Source organism: Pantherophis guttatus, chromosome 15, assembly GCF_059756535.1.
Source record: "Pantherophis guttatus breed Tessera chromosome 15, ASM5975653v1, whole genome shotgun sequence".
In the NCBI taxonomy this organism is placed as follows: Eukaryota; Metazoa; Chordata; class Lepidosauria; order Squamata; family Colubridae; genus Pantherophis; species Pantherophis guttatus.
In genome coordinates, this window is record NC_142077.1 from 9,519,102 (window position 1) to 9,536,904 (window position 17,803).

Genomic DNA, 17,803 nt, shown 5'->3' on the forward strand with positions numbered 1-17,803 from the left:
TACAACTTTCCTTTTCACACTTACGGGGGGGGGGTTGGGCTAGATGACCTCCAAGGTCCCTTCCAACACTTGTTATTCAAGGCTGTTCATTCTGTCAGCATTGAGGAAGAGGCTTCATGGCAGGTCAGCCCTGCTCTGTCAAGAAGATGCCGGCCAGGGCTGGCTGCCGGCTTCACCAAGCCTCGAACCCTTGGTCTTCAGCGTGTGAGATCTCCCCGCCTTGTCTCTGAGCAACTGGGTCCCTTCTCCAAACTGAGACAAGGTTCTAGTCCCTCCTGGCCCCAGATACAGGTTAACCTGAGTAAGATCAGAAGAAACTCCTGGTGCTGTTTTGCCAGCAAGGCCTTTGCCCTGCCAGCACAGATTGGCAGTGCCCCTTCTTCTTCTCCCGCAAACCTCCCTGCCCCCCCCCCGTCCTCCGAACAGCTGCGTCTCCTGTGGGGCGGGAGAGGGAGGGCAGATAGGAGTTTGGGACACAAGGCTAAACTCTGTCCTTGGGCCGCCAGAAGTGGCAACGTGTCCCCATCCCTGGGCTTGGAAAGGGGCGGCATAAAAGGGGCTGCGGCTACCCCCACCGTCCCAGAGAGCCACTCTGCCATCAGCATGTGGAAACTCCTTCTCGCGTTCCTGCTGGCCGCCGAGGGTAAAACCCACCACCTGGGCAGGGCCACTTGGCACCTATGCTGGGCTCCCGGAAAAGCCGGAGAACGAGGGTGAAAAGCCCCCCATGCTGCCCAAATCTTTTGCGGTTGGGATTTTCTGCTTCATTCAGCTGGGCTGGAAGAATCGCCTCTCCTTTCTCCCCCGAGCCACTGGACATCATTCCTGACTCCCAGGAATTGTGTGTGGGGGGGTGAAGGGCTGTTCAGCCAAAGCAGGCATGGGGCGGGGTACGGTGGCTGTCGGGCTATTGTGGCAAGAGGGACACCAGCTCCCTTTCCACAGCTTTAGGCATTGAACTGGCATTTGCAGAAGCGGTGGTAGAGGCTGGGCACCAACAATCCACGTCTTGCACAATTCCCCGAAAATAAGACCCTGTCTTATATATTTTTTTGAACCCCGAAATAAGCGCTTGGCCTTATTTTGGGGGGAGGTCTTATTATTTTGGGGCGCCTGGAGCAAGACGGGGCTCCTCTTGCCGTCTTACCTGATTTCCAGCTCTACGTTTACATATTTTCAGGGAGGGCTTATTTTCGGGGGGAGGGAAGGCTTATTTTACCGCATGTGCTTAAAAGTCCAATTGGGCTTATTATCAGGGGAGGTCTTATTTTTGGGAGAAACAGGGTAGTAACTCATTGAGTGTCTGTGTGTGGCTACGCATCCATGTAGAGAGTTAGTGGTTGGAAAGACCGGAGAAGCAGTCCTTGGAAAGGCAACTCCGTGTGACTAGATTAGGTGATTCGCCTGACGAGGCGGCTCAGTGGCTAAGACACCAAGCTTTGTCGATCAGAAAGGTTGGCAGTTCGGTGGTTCGAATCCCCTAGTCCAGGTCTCCTAGATGACCTACGAGGTCCCTTCCAACTGTAACTGTGTGATTTCCCCCCCCCCCCATTTTGCTCAGCCCACGGCTGTGGAGACCCGGTGTATTCCCCCGTCCGAACCGGGAGGGTAGTTAACGGAGAAGATGCCATTCCTTACAGCTGGCCCTGGCAGGTAAGTGGGCGATTCCCCCCTCTACTCCCAGTAGCGGCACCACAAAGGTAGAAGGTCGGGTGAGAACTTTGGAGGGGGAGAGGATTAACAAGTCCGCCGTCTCCCTCATTTGCCGCAGGTGTCTCTGCAATACCAGGCTGGAGATTACTTCTACCACACCTGCGGGGGGAGCCTCATCCACCCCAACTGGGTGATGACCGCCGGGCACTGCATCTCGTGAGTCTCCCTCGGGCACCTTGGCGCTCCTGGCGCGGGGCTGGGAGAATGGGCGCAGGGCAGGGGAAGGAGGCGCTCGCTAATGGAGGGCGAGAAGCAGGGGTGAAATGTAAAATTTATTACTACCGGTCCTGTGGGTGTGGCTTGAGGGGGAGGGGTAATGTGACTGGGTGGGTGTGGCCAACCTTTTTTTTTTTTTAACTTTTCAATTTTTTTCTAATGCTTTTTAAAAAATGCCTCTCTGCCGATCAGGCAACTCAGCTGGGATCGTCAGAGACTTTTCAAAGCTTTTTTTTTAACCACCTCTTTGGCCAAGAGGTTGCAGAAAAAAATGCTTTGAAAAGCCTCTGACGATCCCAGCTGAGCCGCGCGATCATCAGAGGCTCTTTTTTTTAAAACTTTTAAAAACATTTTTTCGTCGGAAGAAGTTGTAGAAAAAATGATTTTATTTATTTTATTTATTTTATTTATTTATTTATTTATTTATTTATTTATTTATTTATTTATTTATTTATTTATTTATTATTTATTTATTTATTATTTATTATTTATTATTTATTTATTTATTTATTTATTTATTTATTATATTTCTATACCGCCTTTCTCCCGTAGGACTCAAGGCGGTGTACAGTCAAGAAAAATATAGACACACAAACATAAAATTTAAAAAGCTTTTAAAAGTAAAAAAAAAAAAACCCTCTGATGATCGTGCGGCTGAGCTGGAAATGCGGGGGGGGGCAGGGATTTTTGCTACCGGTTCTCCGAACCACCTGCTGCCATCGCTACCGGATCGGGTGATCCGGTCTGAACCGGGAGCATTTCACCCCTGGCTAGAAGGAGCCCTAGCTAGGCGCTCCTGGCGCAGGGCAGGGGAAGGAGGCGCTCGCTAATGGACGGCTGGAAGGAGACCCAGCGTCCTCCCCCCTGGTCTCACCCCGCTGCCCCCTTCCCTCAGTCCACAGAACCGCTACAGGGTCGTCCTTGGTGACTATGACCTGCGCAAGAAAGAAGGCCCGGAACAGGTGATCTTAATCAACCCTGGGGAGATCTTTTTGCATCCTGGCTGGAACCCCAACTGCATCTCCTGCGGGTGAGTAGAACCGTTCCTGCTTCAAAGTGGGGGGGGGTTGGCCAGGAGGTGGGGATGGGGGTGGGTGTCTTCTTGCAAAGGAAATCCCAGGAAGGAAAAAAATCCCCTCCCCAACACCGGCGCCACCTCTTCTTGCAGGGACGATATCGCTCTGATCAAACTTTCCCGCCCGGCCGTTCTCAACGACAAGGTGCAGCTGGCGTGCCTCCCCCCACGAGGAGAAGTGCTCCCTAACTATCATACCTGCTACATCACTGGCTGGGGCAGGCTCTACAGTAGGTCCCGGCCGGGAGGTGGGGGGGACAGAGAAGAATAGCAATAGTATTTAAGACTTATATACCGCTTCACAGTGCTTTTACAGCCCTCTCTAAGCGGTTTACAGAGTCAGCCTCTTGCCCCCCAACAATCTGGGTCCTCATTTTACCCACCTTGGAAGGACGGAAGGCTGAGTCAACCTTGAGCTGGTCAGGATCAAACTGCTGGCAGTGGGGAAGAGTTCACCTGCAATACTGAATTCTAACCACTGAGATGGAGGGAGGGAGGGAGGGAAGGAAGGAAGGAAGGAAGGAAGGAAGGAAGGAAGGAAGGAAGGAAGGAAGGAAGGAAGGGAGGGAGGGAGGGAGGGAGGGAGGGAGGAAGGAAGATTGCAATAGCACTTAGTAAAGCACTTAGCAGTATATGCTTTACAGTGCCTTACAGCCCTCTCCAAGTGGCTTACAGAGTTAACATATATTGCCCCCAACAATCTGGGTCCTCATTTTACCCACCTCAGAAGGACGGAAGGCTGAGTCAACCCTGAGCAGGTCAAGATCGAACTGCTGGCAGTGGGGCAGAATTAGCCTGCAATACTGCATTCTAACCACTGGGAGGGCAGGAGGAAGGGAGGGGAGGAAGGAAGAAAGGAAGGTTAGGAAGGAAAGGAAGATAGCAATAGCACTTAGACTTATATACTGCTTCACAGTGCTTTTACAGCCCTCTCTAAGCAGTTTACAGAGTCAGCCTCTTGCCCCCAACCTTCTGGGCCCTCATTTTATCCACCTCGGAAGGCTGAGTCAACCTTGAAACCAGATCGAACTGCTGGCAGTGGGGTAGAGTTCGCCTGCAATACCGCATCCTAACCACTGGGCCACCCTGGAAAGAGCGAAGTCATTCACCGGGGGTGGGGGGCAAATGTTTCTCTTCCAGCCGGAGGCCCCACCCCTGACGTCCTTCAGCAGGCACTTCTGCCAGTGGTGGACCACGCGCATTGCTCCCAGCCGGACTGGTGGGGAACTTCAGTCAAGGAGAGTATGGTGTGTGCCGGCGGGGACATCAAAGCCGGCTGTAATGTGAGTAGAAGCCCAGAGGGGTCCTGGCCCGGTACAGTCTGCAGTTTGGAGATCAGGGGACAAAGGAAACTGGAATCTCCTTTCCTGGATTAGCAACCCAATCCGATCCAATCAGAATAGAGCTAGCTGGAAGAGACCTTGGAGATCTTCTAGTCCAACCCCCTGTTCGAGCAGGAGACCGTATACCATTCCAGACAAGTCAATATCGTCTTAAAAACCTCCAGGGACGGCAACGCGGGGGAAATTAGGCTGCCCCTTACTGCGTTGTGTGTTTGGACAAAAAGCTAGAAAATGCTGGAGAAAATCCCTCCGACGATCCAGGGGTGAAATTCAGCAGGTTCTACCGAACCGGTAGCGGAAATTTTGAGTAGTTAAGAGAACCGGCAAATATCACCTGTGGCTGGCCCCAGAGTAGGGTGGGAATGAAGATTTTGCAGTATTCTTCCCCCAGGAGTGTGGAGGGAATGGAGATTTTGCAGTATCCTTCCCCCAGGAGTGGAGAGGGAATGTGGATTTTGCAGTATCCTTCCCTCAGGAGTTCGGAGGGAATGGGGATTTTGCAATATCCTTCCCCCAGGAATGGGGAGGGAATGGGGATTTTGCAGTATTCTTCCCCTGCCATGCCCACCAAGCCATGCCCTCAGAACCGGTAGTAAAAAAATTTGAATTCCACCACTGCGAGGATCCTGTGCCTGAGCGGGGGGGGGGGCTCTGTGAGCAACAACCCTCTCCCAGGGAGACAGCAGCAGAGAAATATTTGCACGGATGGCCGAGGAACGACTCACCTTGTCCTGCCGCTTGCAAGCTATCCAGGCAGCTTAGGGAGAGAGGGAGGGCGGAAAAGCATGTTTCTAAGGACAAACTACATATTTCAGGGTGACTCTGGTGGCCCCCTCAATTGCCCAGCTGCTGATGGCCGGTGGTACGTTCAGGGAATAGCCAGCTTCGTCTCGGCATGGGGCTGCAACACCCTGCAGAAGCCCACCGTCTTCACCCGTGTCTCTGCTTTCGTCCCCTGGATTGAGCAGGTATAGCCCAGCCCCCATATCAGAGGGGCATGTGGGTGAGTGGGGAGGATGGAGAGACCCCCTTGCCCTCTTCGGAGCTCCCCGTGTCTGTCCCTTCCCCTCCAAGCGGGACAATTCGACGTTTGCGCTTGAGCGATGCAATGGGGTCTTCCAAAACGGCCTTCCTTTTCCCACCGGCCAACTTGACAGCCTCTTATCGCCTCAGGCCAGTGAGAGAAACCAAGCTTTGTGTAGGTCAGGCCCAGAGGTGGGCTGCTGGGGGTTCGCAGGGGTTCGGGAGATCCTCTAGCTAAGATCCTGTGCAGTTCTGAAAACCCCCAAATCCCACTCCTGGCTGGCCACGCCAACCTCTTCCCTCCCCTGATTTGCCACGCTGGCCTTTTTGGATGCAGGTAAGTGCAGGCGTGCACGGAGGCTCGGGGAAGGCGAAAAATGGGCCTACTGGAAGTTTCTGGCCTCCAGAGGGCCTCCGGAGCCTGGGGAAGCCGTTTTCACCCTCCTGGAGGCTCAAGAAAAGCCTCCGGAGCCCGGGGAGGGCAAAAATGCACACTCCTCCCGCCGTGGTGCAGGAGGCCGACTAGGCCACGCCCGCCATGGACACGCCCACCCAGCAACCGGGCAGAGAACCCCTTGCTAAAATTTTTGAAGCCCACCCCTGTTCAGGCCGCATAGCGTGCCTTCCTCGCACAACTCCCTAATGCCAGATCGTCGGTTTTTGCCTTGCAGATCATTTCCAGCTATTCCCGTTAAGCAGAAACGTGTGGCGTTTCCAGATTGGGCTCTGCCTGTATAAAAAATAATAGTAATAATAATAATAAATATTTTCCTGGCTGCAGCATGTTGTCCTCTTGTTCTTCTTCTTCTTCTTGGAATTGTTCGAATCCTCTCCTCTCCACTGTCATTGGGGGGAGGGATGACACTGTGTTTGGAGTGGGGGGGGACACACGCCCCAAGGAGGCTTCCATTCCCTGATCCCTCCTTCACCCTCCCTGCCCCTGATGAAGGGTCTGCAAAACCCACATGATGCCCGCAGAAGCTCTCCAAAGATTCAAATGAAAGGAAAATCTTTTACTAAGCTTTGAAAGAGAGTCACTAGTTACTACACCCTTTCTGTAGTAAGAGGAAGAGTTGGAGGTCCAAGCCAAAATAAAGGTGGGATATAAATAAATACATAAACCCGGGGTGAAATGTAAAATGTGTTACTACCGGTTCTGTGGGCGTGGCTTGGGGGGGATAATGTGACTGGGTGGGCGTGGCCAACCTTTTTCTTTTTAACTTTTCAAAGCATTTTTTCTAATGCTTTGAAAAGCCTCTGCCGATCAGGCAACTCAGCTGGAATTGCCAGAGAGGCTTTTAAAAAAAATGCTTTGAACAGCCTCTCTGCCGATCAGCCAATTCAGCTGGGATCATCAGAGACTTTTCAAAGCATTTTTTTTACCACCTCTTCAGCCAAGAGGCTGCAGAAAAAAATGCTTTGAAAAGCTTCTGACGATCCCAGCTGAGCCGCGCGATCATCAGAGGCTTTTTTTTTTTTACTTTTAAAAGCATTTTTTCATCAGAAGAGGTTGTAGAAAAAAATGTTTTTAAAAGTAAAAAAAAAAAAGCCTCTGATGATCGTGCAGCTCAGCTGGGCATGGTGTGGGGGGGGGCATGGATTTTTGATACCAGTTTCCGAACCACCCGCCGCCATCGCTACTGGATCGGGTGATCGGGTCCAAACCAGGAGCATTTCACTCCTGCATAAACCCCATAAATTTAAGGAGAAGAGTTAAATCCAGACGCTTCATTTCTGAGTGCCATGTAGCAACTCATCTGCCTTTTTAAATGAAAATATATACCTGTATATACACACATACAGAAACACCCTTGGGGGGTTAATTTCTACAGAGGCGACATGAGTATTCGCTTTTCTCCCCTGACACCACTTTGGACCGTGGTGAAATCCAGTAGGTTCTGACAGGTTCTGGAGTTCAGCCACCAGTTCTACAGGTTCTGGAGACACCTACCAGTTCACTCCAACTGGTAGATGAACCTATGGTGGTATTCAGCCGGTTCTGACCGGTTCACCAGAACTGGTAGCTGAACCTATAGTGGCATTCAGCCGGTTTGGACTGGTTCACCTAAACCAGTAGCTAAATTTATGGTGGTATTCAACCGGTTCGGACTGGTTCACCCAAATCGGTAGCTGAATTATGGTGGTATTCAGCCGGTTCGGACCAGTTCACCCGAATCGGTAGCTAAACCTATGGTGGTATTCAGCCGGTTTGGACTGGTTCTCCGGAACCGGTAGCTGAACTTATGGTGGTACTCATCTAGTTCGGACAGGTTAACCCAAACCGGTAGCTGAATTTATGGTGGTATTCAGCCGGTTCGGATCGGTTCACCCAAAATGGTAGCTGAACTTATGGTGGTAGGACCGGTTCACCCAAACCGGTAGCGGAAATCACGGATGGGCCCGTCTACCCACACCAGCTCTATGCCATCCTATTTAGGATGTTTATGTTTCTGGGGAGTGGGGGGGGGGGGTGTTGTCACAGAGGAGGCCACTCTGCTGATGCTCAGAGGCACTACTGGTAATCCTCAGTTTACAACCCCAATTTTGAGCCCAACGTTTATGTTGCTGAGCGAAACATTTGCAACGTGAATTTTGGTCCCGTTTTACAACTTTCCTTTTTCGAACGGTTGCAGGAACTGGGTATGTCTAGTCTGATGAGGAGAAGGACTAGGGGAGACATGACAGCAGTCTTCCAATATCTCAGGGCCTGCCACAAAGAAACCTGAAGGCAAGGCAAGAAGCAACGGGTGGAAACTCATCAAGGAGAGAAGCAACTTAGAACTAAGGAGAAATTTCCTGACAGGGAGAACAATGAATCAGTGGAACAACTTGCCTCCAGAAGTTGTGAATGCTCCAACACTGGACAGTTTTTAAGAAGAGGTTGGATAACCATTTGTCTGAAGTGGTGGAGGGTTTCCTGCCTAAGCAGGGGGTTGGACTAGAAGACCTCCAAGGTCCCTTCCAACTGTTATTATATTCTATTCTTGCCACGGTGGTTAAGTGACTTCCCCATTGACGTTGCCTCTCAGAAGGTCGCAAAAGGGGATTTATTTATTTATTTTATTTATTTATTTTTCATATTTGTATACCGCCCTACTCCCGAAGGACTCAGGGCGGTGAACAGCCATAATAAATACAAATACATATAGAAGTTAAAAACTATTACGTGATTACGTGACCTTAGGGGTGCAAATCGGCCATCGTAAATATGAGCCAGTTGCCCGGCGTCCGAAGTTTGGTCACATGACCATGAGAGACGCTGCGATGGTTGTAAGTGTGAAAAACGGTGGGGAGTCCCTTTTTTTTCCAGCGCCGTTGTTAACTTTGAACGGTCACTAAAATGAACTGTTGTAAGTGGAGGGTTACCTCTATATCCTTTGAACGTGCATTCTCTCTCTCTCTCTGATAGCCTGGTGGGGGAGATGGGTGCTATAGTCCAACATGCTGTGTGGCGGCAGCCAAAAAAGCCAATGCAATCCTAAATTACATTAACAGAGGGATATAATCAAGATACAAATAGATGGGGAAGAAATGGAGGGAGTGACAGATTTTATTTTCCTGGGCTCCAAGATGAGGACTGCAGCCAAGAAATGAAAAGACGCTTGCTCCTGGAGAGGAAAGCTATGGCAATGTTAGACAGCATCCTAAAAAGCAGAGACATCACCCTGCCAACAAAAGAGCGTATAATCAAGGCGATGGTTTCCCCAGTTGCAATGGATGGCTGTGAAAGTTGGACCATAAGGAAGGCTGAGCGCCAAAGAATGGAGGCCTTTGAACTCTGGTGCTGGAGAAGACTCCTGCGAGTCCCTTGGACTGCAAGGCCATCCAACCGGTCACTCCTAGAGGAGATCAACCCTGACTGTTCTTTAGAAGGCCAGATCCTGAAGAGGAAACTCAAATCCTTTGGCCACCCAATGAGAAGGAAGGACTCCCTGGAGAAGAGCCTAATGTTGGGAACGATGGAGGGCAAAAGAAGGGGACGGCAGAGAGCGAGGTGGCTGGATGGAGTCACCGAAGCAGTTGGCGTGAGATTCAATGGTCTCTGGAGGATGGTAGAGGACAGGAAGGCCTGGAGGAATGTCGTCCATGGGGTCACGATGGGTCGGACACGACTTCGCAACTACAACAACAATCAAGATCAAGTGAGGTACTAATACCACTCTATAAAGCCTTAGTAAGACCACACCTAGAGTACTGCATCCAGTTTTGGTCACTACACTATAAAAACAATGTTGAGAGTCTAGAAAAAGTGTAGAGAAGAGCAACCAGGATGATGAGGGGACCGGAGGCTCAAATATACGATGAACGGTTGCAGGAACTGGGCATGGCAAGTCTAGAGAAGAGAAGGACTGGGGGAGACATGATAGAAGTCTTCCAATATTTGAGGGGCTGCCACAGAGAGGAGGGGGTCAAGCTATTCTCCAAGGCACTGGAAGGCCAGACAAGGAATAATGGATGGAAAATGAACAAGAAGAGATTCAACCTGGAAATAAGGAGGTGTTTTCTGACAGTGAGAAACAATCAACCCATGGAACAGAAGTTGCCTTCAGAAGTTGTGAGAGCTACATCAATGGGAGCTTTCAAGAAGAGACTGGACTGCCATCTGTCAGAAATGGTGTAGGGTCTCCTGCTTGGGGTGGGGGGTTGGACTAGATGACGTCCAAGGTCCCTTCCAACTCTGTTTATTTATTTATTTATTTGTTTGTTTCGATTTCTATACCGCCCTTCTCCAATAGGACTCAGGGCGGTGAACAGCCAAAGTAAAAAACAGAACATACAAAATTTAAAAACAGTTTAAAATAATTAAATATTTTGGCCGTAAATTAAAACAACCCAATTTAAAATCAATTTAAAATTTAACTCAAGCCAGCCCAGCTAGTTGAAATAAATAGGTTTTCAGGGCCCGACGAAAAATCCGGAGGTCTGTTATTGTACGTAACTCTGGGGGGAGGTTGTTCCAGAGGGTGGGCGCCGCCACAGAGAAGGCTCTCCCCCTGGGGGTCGCCAACCGACATTGTCTGGCGGACGCCACCCTGAGGAGGCCCTCTCTGTGCGGGCGTACTGGCCGGTGGGAGGCTATTGGTGGCAGAAGGCGGTCTCGTAAGTACCCCGGCCCTAAGCCATGGAGCGCTTTAAAGGTGGTCACCAACAACTTGAAGCGCACCCGGAAGACCACCGGGAGCCAGTGCAGCTCACGCAGGAGAGGGGTCACATGGGAGAGCCTCGTCGCCCCCATAATCCCCCACGCAGCCGCGTTCTGGACCAGCTGAAGCCTCCGGGTGCACCCCAGGGGGAGCGCCATGTAGAGAGCGTTGCAGTAGTCCAGGCGGGAAGTGACGAGTGCCTGAGTGACTGTGCGTAGGGAGTCCCGATCTAGAAAGTGGCGCAACTGGCGTATCAGGCGAACCTGATAAAAAGCCCCCCTGGCCACGGCCGTCAAATGATCTTCTAAAGACAGCCGTGAGTCCAGGAGGACGCCCAAGTTACGAGCCCTCTCCGTGGGGGCGAGTAATTCGCCCCCAATAGCCAGCGATGGCGTCAGCTGGCTAAATCGGGACGCCGGAAGCCACAGCCACTCGGTCTTGGAGGGGTTGAGTCGGAGCCTGTTTCTCCCCATCCAGGCCCGCACGGCCTCCAGGCACTGGGACATCAGTGTTATTCTGTTACTCCTCCCGCCAGCATTGAGGAAGAGGCTTCATGGCAGGTCAACTCTGCTCTGTCAAGAAGAGGCCGGCCAGGGCTGGCAGGTTAGCTGCCGGCTTCACCAAGCCTCGAACCCTTGGCCTTCAGTGTGTGAGATCTCCCTGCTTTGTCTCTGAGCAAACTGAGACAAGGTTCTAGTCCCTCCTGGCCCCAGATACAGGTTAACCTGAGTAAGATCAGAAGAAACTCCTGGTGCTGTTTGGCCAGCAAGGCCTTTGCCCTGCCGGCACGGATTGGCAGTGCCCCTTCTTCTTCTCCCGCAAACCTCCCTGCCCCCCCCTTGTCCTCCGAACAGCTGCGTCTCCTGTGGGGCGGGAGGGGGAGGGCAGATAGGAGTTTGGGACACAAGGCTAAACTCTGTCCTTGGGCCGCCAGAAGTGGCAACGTGTCCCCATCCCTGGGCTTGGAAAGGGGTGGCATAAAAGGGGCTGCGGGCTACTCCCTCCGTCCCAGAGAGCCACTCTGCCATCAGCATGTGGAAACTCCTTCTCGCGTTCCTGCTGGCCGCCGAGGGTAAAACCCACCACCTGGGCAGGGGCACTTGGCACCTATGCTGGGCTCCCGGAAAAGCTGGAGAACGAGGGTGACATGTGCCCCCAAGCCCCCAAATCTTTTGCGGTTTGGGTTTTTCTGCTTCATTCAGCTCTCCTTCCTCCCCCTGGACATCATCCCTGACTCCCAGGAGTTGGGGGGCTGAAGGGCTGTTCAGCCAAAGCAGGCATGGGGCGGGGTAGGGTGGCAGTCGGGCTATTGTGGCAACAGGGACACCAGCTCCCTTTCCGCAGCTTTAGGCATTGAACTGGCATTTGCAGAAGCAGTGGTAGAGGCTGGGCACCAACAACCCACGTCTTGCACAATCGTCGACTACCCGTGTTTTCCCGAAAATAAGACCCTGTCTTATATATTTTTTTTGAACCCCGAAATAAGCTCTTGGTCTTATTTTCGGGGGAGGTCTTATTATTTTGGGGCGCATGGAGCAAGACGGGGCTCCTCTTGCCGTCTTACCTGATTTCCAGCTCTGCGTTTAAATATTTTTGGGGTGGGTTTTTTTGGGGGGGGGAAGCTTATTTTAGCGCATGTGTTCAAAAGCCCGATTGGGCTTATTATCAGGGGAAGTCTTATTTTTGGGAGAAACAGGGTAGTAACTCATTGAGTGTCTGCGCGTGGCTATGCACCCATGTAGAAAGTTAGTGGTTGGAAAGACAGGAAAAGCAGTCCTTGGAAAGGCAACTCCGTGTGACTAGATTAGGTGATTCGCCTGACGAGGCGGCTCAGTGGCTAAGACACCAAGCTTTGTCAATCAGAAAGGTCGGCAGTTCGGCGGTTCGAATCCCCTAGTCCAGGTCTCCTGCGGGAGCAGGGGGCTGGACTAGATGACCTCCGAGGTCCCTTCCAACTCTGTAACTGATTTTTTGATTTTTCTCCCCCACCCCGTTTTGCTCAGCCCACGGCTGCGGAGAGCCCGTGTATTCCCCCGTCCGAACTGGGAGGGTAGTTAACGGAGAAGATGCCATTCCTTACAGCTGGCCCTGGCAGGTAAGTGGGCGATTTCCCCCTCTACTCCCAGTAGCTGCACCACAAAGGTGGGGAAGGGGAGAGGAAGAGGAAGGGGAGAGGAAGGTCTTGGTGGGCAACATTAACAAGTCCGCCATCTCCCTCATTTGCCGCAGGTGTCTCTGCAATACAAGGCTGGAGATTACTACTACCACACCTGCGGGGGGAGCCTCATCCACCCCAACTGGGTGATGACCGCCGGGCACTGCATCTTGTGAGTCTCCCTCGGGCACCTAGGCGCTCCTGGCGCAGGGCAGGGGAAGGAGGCGCTCGCTAATGGAGGACTAGAAGCAGGGGTGAAATGTAAAATTTGTTACTACCAGTTCTGTGGGCGTGGCTTGGTGAGGGGGTAATGTGACTGGGTGGACGTGGCCAACCTTTTAATTTTTTTAAACTTTTCAAAGCATTTTTTCTAATGCTTTGAAAAGCCTCTGCTGATCAGGCAACTCAACTGGGATCGTCAGAGAGGATTTTAAAAAAATGCCTCTCTGCCGATCAGGCAACTCAGCTGGGATCGTCAGATACTTTTCAAAGCATTTTTTTTACCACCTCTTCGGCCAAGAGGTTGCAGAAAAAAATGCTTTGAGAAGCCTCTGACGATCCCAGCTGAGCCGCGCGATCATCAGAGGCTTTTTTTTTTACCTTTTGAAAGCATTTTTTTCATCGGAAGAGGTTGTAGAAAATGCTTTTAAAAGTAAAAAAAAAAAAAAGCCTCTGATGATCGTGCGGCTGAGCTGGGCGTGTGGGGGGGGGGTCGCAGGGATTTTTGCTACCGGTTCTCCGAACCACCCGCCGCCATCGCTACCGGATTGGGCAATCCGGTCCGAACCGGGAGCATTTCACCCCTGGTTAGAAGGCGACCTAGCGTCCTCCTCCCCGGTCTCACCCCACTGCCCCCTTCCCTCAGTCCACAGTACCGCTACAGAGTCGTCCTGGGTGACTATAACCTGCGCAAGGAAGAAGGCCCAGAACAGGTGATCTTAATCAACCCTGGGGAGATCTTCGTACATCCCGGCTGGAACCCCAACTGCATCTCCTGCGGGTGAGTAGAACTGTTCCTGCTTCAAAGGGGTGGATGGCCGGGATGGGTGGGTGTGGGTGTGGGTATCTTCTTGCAAAGGAAATCCCAGGCAGGGAAAGAAATAAATCCCCTCCTCAACACCGGCGCCGCCTCTTCTTGCAGGGACGACATCGCTCTGATCAAACTCTCCCGCCCGGCCGTCCTCAACGACAAGGTGCAGCTGGCGTGCCTCCCGCCACGAGGAGAAGTGCTCCCTAACCATCATCCCTGCTACATCTCTGGCTGGGGCACGCTCTACAGTAGGTCCCGGCCGAGGTGGGGGGGAGGGGGAAGAAGACAGCCGCGGGAATAGCAATAGCACTTAAGACTTATATACCGCTTCACAGTGCTTTTACAGCCCTCTCTAAGCGGTTTACGGAGTCAGCCTCTTGCCCCCCAAACAATCTGGGTCCTCATTTTACCCACCTTGGAAGGATGGGAGGCTAAGTCAACCTTGAGCCGATCAGGATCGAACTGCTGGCAGTGGGCAGAGTTCGCCGGCAATACTGCATTCTAACCACTGAAACGGAAGGAGGGAAGGACAGAAGGAAGGGAAGAAGGGAAGAAGGAAGGAAGGAAGGAAGGAAGGAAGGAAGGAAGGAAGGAAGGAAGGATGGAAGGAAGGATGGAAGGAAGGAAGGAAGATTGCAATAGCACTTATAAACTGCTTTACAGTGCCTTACAGCCCTCTCTAAGCGGCTTACAGAGTTAACATATATTGCCCCCAACAATCTGAGTCCTTATTTTACCCACCTCAGAAGGACGGAAGGCTGAGTCAACCCTGAGCAGGTCAAGATCGAACTGCTGGCAGTGGGGTAGAATTAGCCTGCAATACTGCATTCTAACCACTGGGAGGGAGGGCAGGAGGAAGGGAGGGGAGGAAGGAAGAAAGGAAGGTTAGGAAGGAAAGGAAGATAGCAATAGCATTTAGACTTATATACCGCTTCACAGTGCTTTTACAGCCCTCTCTAAGCGGTTTAGAGAGTCAGCCTCTTGCCCCCAACCTTCTGGGCCCTCATTTTATCCACCTCAGAAGGACAGAAGGCTGAGTCAACCTTGAAACCAGATCGAACTGCTGGCAGTGGGGCAGAGTTAGCCTGCAATACCGCATCCTAACCACTGGGCCACTCTGGAAAGAGCGAAACCATTCACCGGGGGTGGGGTGGGAATATTTCTCTTCCAGCCGGAGGCCCCATGCCTGACATCCTGCAGCAGGCACTTCTGCCAGTGGTGGACCACGCGCATTGCTCCCAGCCGGACTGGTGGGGAACTGCGGTCAAGGAGAGCATGGTGTGTGCCGGCGGGGACATCAAAGCCGGCTGTAACGTAAGTAGAAGCCCGGAGAGGTCCCGGCCGGGTACAGTCTGGGGTTTGGAGATCAGGGGACAAAGGAAACTGGAATCTCCTTTCCTGGATTAGCAACCCAATCCGATCCAATCAGAATAGAGCTACCTGGAAGGGACCTTGGAGGTCTTCTAGTCCAACCCCCTGTTCGAGCAGGAGACCGTATACCATTCCAGACAAGTCAATATGGTCTTAAAAACCTCCAGGGATGGCAATGCGGGGGAAATTAGGCTGCCCCTTACTGCGTTGTGTGTTTGGACAAAAAGCTAGAAAATGCTGGAGAAAATCCCTCTGAGGATCCAGGGGTGAAATTCAGCAGGTTCTGACGAACTGGTAGCGGAAATTTTGAGTAGTTTAGAGAACGGCAAATATCACCTGTGGCTGGCCCCAGAATAGGGTGGGAATGATAATTTTGCAGTATCCTTCCCCCAGGAGTGTGGAGGGAATGGAGATTTTGCAGTATCCTTCCCCCAGGAGTGTGGAGGGAATGGAGATTTTGCAGTATCCTTCCCTCAGGAGTGGGGAGGGAATGGGGATTTTGCAGTATCCTTCCCCCTGGAGTGGGGAGGGAATGGGGATTTTGCAGTATCCTTCCCCTGCCACGCCCACCAAGCCACGCCCTCAGAACCAGTAGTAAAAAAAATTGAATTCCATCACTGTGAGGATCCTGTCCCTGAGCTGGGGGGATGGGGGGGGGGGGCTCTGTGAGCAACAGCCCCCTCCCTGGGAGACAGCAGCAGAGAAATATTTGCACGGATGTCCAAGAAACGACTCACCTTGTCCTGCCACTAACAAGCTTTCCAGGCAGCTTAGGGAGAGGGGGAGGGAAAAGGCATGTTTCTAAGGACAAACTACATATTTCAGGGTGACTCTGGTGGCCCCCTCAATTGCCCAGCTGCTGACGGCCGGTGGTACGTTCAGGGAATAGCCAGCTTCGTCTCGGCATGGGGCTGCAACACCTTGCAGAAGCCCACCGTCTTCACCCGCGTCTCTGCTTTCGTCCCCTGGATTGAGCAGGTATTGCCCAGCCCCCATATCAGAGGGGCATGTGGGTGAGTGGGGAGGATGGAGAGACCCCCTTGCCCTCTTCGGAGCTCCCCGTGTCCGTCCCTTCCCCTCCAAGCGGGACAATTCGGTCGTTTGCGCTTGAGCGATGCAACGGGGCCTTCCAAAACGGCCTTCCCTTTTCCAGAGGGCCTCCAGAGCCTGGGGAGGCCATTTTCGTCTTCCCGGAGGCTCAAGAAAAGCCGCTGGAGCCCGGGGAGGGAAAAAATGCACACCTCTCCCGCCGTGGTGCAGGAGGCCGACTAGGCCATGCCCGCCATGGCCACGCCCAGCCAGCAACCGGGCAGAGAACCCCTTGCTAAAATTTTTGAAGCCCACCCCTGTTCAGGCAGCATAGCGTGCCCTCCTCGCACAACTCCCTAATGCCAGATCGTCGGTTTTTGCCTTGCAGATCATTTCCAGCTATTCCCGTTAAGCAGAAACGTGTGGCGTTTCCAGATTGGGCTCTGCTTGTATAAAAAATAATACTAAGGATAATAAATATTTTCCTGGCTGCAACATGTTGTCCTCTTGTTCTTCTTCTTGGTCTTGTTCAAATCCTCTCCTCTCCACTGTCATTCCATTCCCTGATCCCTCCTTCACCCTCCCTGCCCCTGATGAAGGGTGTGCAAAACCTGGCAGAACTAAACCCACATGATGCCCGCAGAAGCTCTCCAAAGATTCAAATCCCGCCTGGACTATTGTAATGCTCTCTACATGGGGGTCCCTTTGAAGAGAACCCGGAGGCTCCAACTGGTCCAGAATGCGGCCGCGCGGGTGTTATGGGAGCGTCATGGCGCTCCCATGTAACACCTCTCCTGCGCGAGCTGCACTGGCTTCCGGTGGTCCTTCGGGTGCGATTCAAGGTATTGGTTACCACCTTTAGAGTGCTCCATGGCTTAGGACCCAGGTATTTACAAGACCGCCTTCTGCTACCAATAGCCTCCCACCGGCCAACTCGCTCCCACAGAGAGGGGCTCCTCCGGGTGCCGTCAGCCAAGCAATGTCGGCTGGCGACCCCCAGGGGGAGAGCCTTCTCTGTGGGGGCTCCTGCCCTCTGGAACGAATTGCCCCCCCGAGATGCGCACCTTCCGCCGGGCCCTCAAGACGCTTCTATTTCAACAAGCCGGGCTGGCCTAATTTTTTTAAATTTTATTCTTTTTTAAATTATTTAAATTGGGTTGTTTATTTGAATTACGGGCCAAACTATTTAATATTTTTAAACTGTTTTTTAAATTTTATACTTGTGGGTTTTATGCTGGCTGTACACCGCCCTGAGTCCCTTTGGGAGAAGGGCGGTATATAAAATAAATAAATAAATAAATAAATAAATAAATAAATAAATAAATAAATAAATAAATAAATAAATAAATGGAAAGGAAAATCTTTTACTAAGCTTTGAAAGAGAGTCACTAGTTACTACACCCTTTCTGTAGAGAGAGGAAGAGTTGGAGGTCCAAGCCAAATTAAAGGTGGGATATAAATAAATATATAAACCCCATAAATTTAAGGAGAAGAGAGAGTTAAATCCAGGCGCTTCATTTCTGAGTGCCATGTAGTAACTCATCTGCCCTTTTTAATGAAAATATATACCTGTGCTATATATACACACATACACACAGACCCTTGGGAATTAATTTCTACAGAGGCGACATGAGTATTCGCTTTTCCCGCCTGACACCACTTTGGACCGGGAGCAGCAGGTTCTGACAGGTTCACGAGAACTGG

At 51.7% G+C, this 17,803-nt stretch overlaps 2 protein-coding genes across 2 annotated transcripts; both read left to right on the forward strand.

The window, feature by feature from the left end:
* The first annotated feature begins 880 nt into the window (after window positions 1-880).
* On the forward strand, window positions 881-6,150 carry CELA3B (chymotrypsin like elastase 3B). Its single transcript, XM_087879388.1, has 8 exons — window positions 881-890; window positions 1,562-1,653; window positions 1,772-1,869; window positions 2,825-2,959; window positions 3,098-3,234; window positions 4,145-4,287; window positions 5,163-5,315; window positions 6,042-6,150. The coding sequence occupies exons 1-8, from the start codon at window positions 881-883 to the stop codon at window positions 6,063-6,065; spliced, it is 792 nt and encodes a 263-aa protein (XP_087735514.1). The 3' UTR covers window positions 6,066-6,150.
* A 5,396-nt stretch (window positions 6,151-11,546) lies between these two features.
* On the forward strand, window positions 11,547-16,181 carry LOC148111878 (proproteinase E-like). The gene is made up of 8 exons (XM_087879389.1): window positions 11,547-11,586; window positions 12,518-12,609; window positions 12,744-12,841; window positions 13,535-13,669; window positions 13,811-13,947; window positions 14,871-15,013; window positions 15,896-16,048; window positions 16,155-16,181. The coding sequence occupies exons 1-8, from the start codon at window positions 11,547-11,549 to the stop codon at window positions 16,179-16,181; spliced, it is 825 nt and encodes a 274-aa protein (XP_087735515.1).
* Window positions 16,182-17,803: the final 1,622 nt, after the last annotated feature.

Bases quoted from the DNA above. Each gene is read 5' to 3' on its own strand.
- CELA3B (XM_087879388.1), top strand. The intron at 3,235-4,144 runs GTAGGTCCCGGC...TTTCTCTTCCAG, and splicing joins TGGCTGGGGCAGGCTCTACA to CCGGAGGCCCCACCCCTGAC. The intron at 4,288-5,162 runs GTGAGTAGAAGC...TACATATTTCAG, and splicing joins ACATCAAAGCCGGCTGTAAT to GGTGACTCTGGTGGCCCCCT.
- LOC148111878 (XM_087879389.1), top strand. From the start codon at position 11,547: ATGTGGAAACTCCTTCTCGCGTTCCTGCTGGCCGCCGAGG. The intron at 11,587-12,517 runs GTAAAACCCACC...CGTTTTGCTCAG, and splicing joins GTTCCTGCTGGCCGCCGAGG to CCCACGGCTGCGGAGAGCCC. The intron at 13,948-14,870 runs GTAGGTCCCGGC...TTTCTCTTCCAG, and splicing joins TGGCTGGGGCACGCTCTACA to CCGGAGGCCCCATGCCTGAC.